The following is a 5,384-nucleotide window of genomic DNA, read 5'->3' on the forward strand; positions in this document are numbered from 1 at the left end:
TTATTTCATACGTCTGATGAAGCTTCGGGTTTCTGGCAGGAAGCAGTGCAATAAGGTTCAACCGAAAGATTAAACACTTCACAATCAGGTCCAACAAACACAGAACTCCACAGAAACAAAGCAACAGGTTGACCTCACTTTTGCTGTGTGCACGACTTGATTGGCTGAGAACTTTCAGGTGAAATGAAGGATTTCCTGCTATTCTGATTAACTCGTTTGCAACCGTCATCATACCATCATGGTAATAAGTAAAACATCAACACAGAGATGTCCTGGTGGAATGTCCCGCCCACTGCACCCTCAGATTGGACACCCTGAGACTATCCAAAACTGGATGGGCTGAAATGTGTCTGAGAGCGATACAGCGTACGGCACTTTGTCTCAAAAGTGACAAAACGCTTATCAAAAATACACAAGTGATTAAATAGAGCCAATAACTTGTGACGGTTAACTCTTTCCATGTTGCACAGACCCTTAAGACATGTTCTTTTCACTTGTTGAACAACCCAGTTTTTGGTTTCTCTAAGCGCTAATTGTTGACGCTGACGTTTTAAAACAACCACCAGGGGAGCCTCAGCAACTTTGATTTGTAACGACACAAAAAAATAAAAGACGTGAGAGACTTTACGCTTTGCGGCACGTCCCCTGTCTGGGCGGCTCTCTGTAACGACCTGCTGAAAAAAAAAGGAAAAGCGGAGAGCAGCTGACGCTAGCCATCAGCTAGAGCTTAGGGCTTACATTCATGAGGGACTGGTTTCAATCAGTCAGTGCTCAAACTGGCAAAAAAACCCAAAAAAACAAAGTTTTCTGGACTTTTCTGCCCCCTGCTGGACAGGAGTATAAAGTCGCAGCTTGGGGGAAAAAAAAGGGAAGAGATTGTGTAACAGTGTTCGAGTGGGTGGATGAGTGAGTGTAGTGAGTGTAGTGGCACAGCTTCCTAAAGAGCAACCCCAACGACACCATGGTTCGCTACAGCCGGACAGACTGAGTGGAGTAGCGGAGGCGGCGCTGAACTAAGTCTCCTCCTCCACGGGAGGCGGGCTCTCCGGACTGTCCAGCCACAGCTCCAGGGACTCCTGGGTGTCGAAGAACTCGTCGGGCCCCTCCGGGGACTGAGGCGTCTGGGAGCTGGAGCCAGCCTCGCTGCTGCTCTCTCGGAGCTCCAGCAGCACCGGCAGCGAGCCCGGCAGGCAGTATCCCTCCATGCGGCCCAGGGCCAGCTCGCCTAAGGCAGAGCACGGCGCTCTCAGACTGGGATCGGCGGCGGCGGCGGCGGCGTCGCCCCCGGAAGCCACCTCGGCCGCCTCGTGCGACAGCTCCGGCCGGTCGTCGCAGCAAATGGCCTCGTCGACGTCCACCGGGGAGTTGTTGGGAGTGAGGGGGAGGTCGGCGGCGGCGGCAGCAGTGGGCTGGGAGGCGGGGTTCTGAGAGACGTGGGTCTCCTCGCTGCTCTGCGGCGTCAGGGAGATCTTCTCGCTGAAGCTGAAGCGCGGCGAGGTGTCGGCCGTGGTCGGGGACGACGGCCCGGCACTGGACACGGTGCTGGACGGACCGCTGCTGTCTGCAGTAGGGAAAGGGGGCGGGGGAGGGAGAAGAAGAAGAAGAAAAGGAAGAAGAAGAAAAAAAAAGCCTCATCTCCAGTTTGCTGCAAAAAGGAACTAACACCCCGGAAAAAATTAAACAAAACAAAACAAAACATGGCTGCGCTTATGGGAAACGTTTGGTTTCTGTGGGATCAGCCGTCTTGTCTTGACTGTGCAACATTCTTCAGGACCACAAGATCTGTGGATGCAGATATGGTGGTAGTAGCACATATTGTTACTGAAAGATCCAGTGTGTGAAATTTGGCTGGATTTGTGATTTTTATGTTGGTAAAAGCTTATTATACTGCCCATAAATACACTAATAACAGTGTATAGTGGCAGTTAAATAAAAGTATTTTATAGAAGTTTTCCTATCCTTACAACAGTTTTATTGTGTGTCACAAGCTACTAACACCACTGATAACACTGATCTACATTATTCAGTTTATTGTTTTTGTACCTAGTTTTTTCTTTATCCAATAAATCTTTTTTGCTAATTAATTTGAACTCTACGTGGTCTCCTATCTTTTTTGTGGACTCAGAGCTGGTTCATGACATTATTTATATCTAATAATATACAAAGGTCAAGAGTCTTGCTCCCAGTTAGCTGCCATCTTGCACCGTCATATTTTCCAGGAACCTGGTGCATCGTATTCAGGGTGACCGCTCGCGTCCTCAAATAAATTAATGAAGAATACGGTGGACGAGGTGTCCAGGTTTGGGTGTGCAGGCCACCGTAGCTCACTGGCAAGCTCAGGAGGTGGGGGAGAGAGTGAATGACGTCGCAATCTAAAATGTAACCCATTGATGTCGCAGTTTCTTTTTCAACATCTCCAAATATTACACACTTAACCTTTAAGATGTTTGCATTTCGGTTTGTATTTTAACTTTTTTTAAAAAAAATAAAAAACAATTTTTGGCTAATGTTTTCACCCACTTTGATTTGTGGAGAATAGTCTTCATAAGGTGACAACTAGCGGGGATCCTTATTAAATAAACACAGTAGTGCATAGCACAAGGTCATCTCGGCTGCGGCCTGCTCACATCCGGCGCACGGCGTAAGGAGGATGTGGACAGCTTTGGCGTCAACGTGACCCCAACTGGGGGGAAACTCTAAGCACGGACGGCGACAGAGTGATAACTTACACCATGGAGGCCTGTCGGAGCGAGACCTGAGTGAGATGGAGGAGGAGAGGACCCTCTGAGGGATGTAGGCGTCCACCGACGGCTGGTTGTGTGCCGCAAACATGGCCGACAGAGCTGCCAGCAGGACATCGGAGGGCCAGTGAGAGAGAGAGAGAGGGGGAAAGAGAGAGAGAGAGAGAAAGAGAGAGAGGGTGAGACAGAGAGTGAGACAGAGAGTGACTGAGCGTGTGTGTGTGTATGTGTGAGAGAGAGTGAGTGAGTGTGAGCGTATGTGTGGGTGTGACTGTGTGTGTGTGAGAGAGAACGCCTAGGTGAGTGTGAGTGAATGTGTGTAAGTGAGAGACTGGGTGTGTGTGTGTGTGTGTCACATCCCGATGGATGCAAAATTTGTTCTCTGCATTTGACCCAGTGTTTGTGTGTGTGTGTGAGAGAGAGTGTGTGAGCGAGTGAATGTGTGTGTGAGAGAGAGAATGTGTGTGTGTGTGAGAGAGAGAACGTGTGTGTGTGAGAGAGAGAGAGAGAGAGAGAGAGAGAGAGAGAGAGCGCGAGTGAGTGAGAGAGTGAATATGTGTGTGAGAGACAGAGTGAGTGAGTGAGAGTGAGTGAGGGAGAGAGTGAATGTGTGTGTGAGAGAGAGAGTGAATGTGTGTGTGTGTGTGTGTGTGTGTGTGTGTGTGTGTGAGAGAGAGAGTGAATGTGTGTGTGAGAGTGAGTGAGTGAGAGAGTAAATGTGTGTGTGAGAGTGAGTGAATGAGAGAGTGAATGTGTGTGAGAGAGAGTGAGTAAGTGAGAATGTGTGTGTGAGAGAGTGAGTGAGAGAGAGAGAGAGAGAGAGAGAGTGAATGTGTGTGTGTGAGAGAGACAGTGAGTGAGTGAGTGAGAAAGTGAATGTGTGTGTGTGACAGTGAGTGGGTGAGTGAGTGAGAGAGTGCATGTGTGTGTGTGTGTGTGTGTGTGTGTGTGTGTGTGTGAGACAGTGAGTGAGTGAGTGAGAAAGTGAATGTGTGTGTGTGAGAGAGAGAGTGAGTGAGTGAGAGAGTGAATGTGTGTGAGTGAGTGAGTGAGTGAGTGAGTGCGCTTGTTTCTGACCTCTGCTGGTCCTGGTGTGGGTGGTATCTCCGGCGCTCTCACACACTCTGCCCAGGAACTCGTTGACCTGCTTGAGGGACAGCGAGTTGTGCAGCGTCTCCAGCGGGTAGATAGAGGGCACCATGGAGCAGCCTTCGAAACCTGCACGAGGACGAGGAGCAGGGGACACCGCGCCCGCAGGCTCGTCAGCTCTGGGTTGCCTGGGGTGGTGGTTGGTGATGGTGGTGGTGGTGTTGGTAGTAGTAGTGGTGGTAGAGGGGGGGGGGGGGGGCAGTCAGCTGACTTCCACACCTGACCCTGCCCCCCCGCCCGGCCCAACCCCTAACCTTGGTTGCCAGTCAGCCACACGCTGCGCCACAACATACTCCCACTCCCCTCCCCCCCCCCCCCCCCCCTCCGCCTCCTCCGCCTCCTCCTCGTCCCGCCATATGCCACCCCTCCCCCCACCTCCCCAAACACGCGGCCACTTGTCAACACGTTAAGTCCATGCCGGGCGCCAGCAGGTGGCGACGCCACACCGCCCAACCAGGGCCACACACCCACACAAGTCAAACAGGTTTGGGCGGCACTTTGCCAAAGCCGAGCAAGATGGAGAAGAAAAGAAGAAGAAGAGGAAGAAGATGAGGAAGAACAAGAAGAAACGCGAGTGGTTTGACCCTCCAGGACGCATACGGCAGCAACCGACCAACCGTTAGTTCACCGCGTTTGCAGCAACCGACCAACCGTTAGTTCACAGCATTTGCCGTCGCAGGCCGACAGACGGAGCTGCACCGTTGTAGTTTCCGGTGTGAGTGCGGGAGCGTCGCACGTGCAGCCAGCAGGCAGGAGGGACTCGCATGCTGGTTTAGATCAGGGAGGAGAAAGAAAAATGCAAAGATCTGACGCTGGCCATCCGTTTGTCCGTCTGTCCGTGCGGCCGTCCCTCATGTCGCGTCGTCAACATGTGTAGTCTCTCGCGGCAGACAGACAGACAAACAAGACGGACAGACCCAGGGGGCTGCTCAGAGTGGCACCCAGACGGCAGCGGCAGGATCCGGAATGATTCAAATGAAACCCTCTAAATTTAGCAAAAAGTAAACGTATTTAGGACGACTGAGAGTCTGATCAGAGGGCGGCAGACAAGGAGAGACGGCGAGCAGACGTTCACCGAGGACAGTCTGACAGCAAACACACTCACTGAGCTGGCAGGAGTGTAAATAAAACAACAAAAAAACAAACAAACAAAAAAGTCAGTGAGCCATGAACGAGGTGAACCCCATCACACACTTTGTAAGTGTGTAAATGTAAATGCTGCCGAGTATTATTTAATATTAATCAATTATTAATTAATATTTTATACATCATATTTTTTTTTATCTTTACAAAGAATCCATCACTCACACCGTCCAGATTGAGGCAGCATTTTGTTTCATTCTTGTGAGCTATATGCATCGACCAATCAACGATGGCTTGTGCAGAATGAACGTCAAGTCCGTCTGCTGACCTCCTCGTCTGCATCTCTCAGCACCAGCTGAATATTTAAAATATATATGTATATATATATATATACATACACACACACACACA

General features: G+C 50.4%; 1 protein-coding gene across 18 annotated transcripts in view; it reads right to left on the minus strand.

Moving 5' to 3' along the window:
* Positions 1-5,384, minus strand: part of ppip5k1a (diphosphoinositol pentakisphosphate kinase 1a) — a 32,512-nt gene continuing 27,128 nt past the window's right edge. For 14 of the 18 annotated variants that reach the window (XM_076040591.1, XM_076040674.1, XM_076041616.1 and 11 more), the window contains 3 exons: positions 3,819-3,959; positions 2,730-2,843; positions 1-1,561 (listed from right to left, as the gene is read on the minus strand). In XM_076040591.1, coding sequence (XP_075896706.1) covers positions 1,014-1,561; positions 2,730-2,843; positions 3,819-3,959 — 803 coding nt within the window. In that variant the 3' untranslated portion in view covers positions 1-1,013. Of the gene's footprint in view, positions 1,562-1,678; positions 1,783-2,729; positions 2,844-3,818; positions 3,960-5,234; positions 5,329-5,384 lie in introns of those variants that run through there. The other 4 variants (XM_076041697.1, XM_076040841.1, XR_012928633.1 and 1 more) reach the window with 4 other exon arrangements.

The sequence above is a fragment of the Nelusetta ayraudi genome, unplaced genomic scaffold, assembly GCF_046127955.1.
Source record: "Nelusetta ayraudi isolate G7.1 ecotype Tasmania unplaced genomic scaffold, CSIRO-AGI_Nayr_v1 ptg000002l, whole genome shotgun sequence".
Taxonomy (NCBI): Eukaryota; Metazoa; Chordata; class Actinopteri; order Tetraodontiformes; family Monacanthidae; genus Nelusetta; species Nelusetta ayraudi.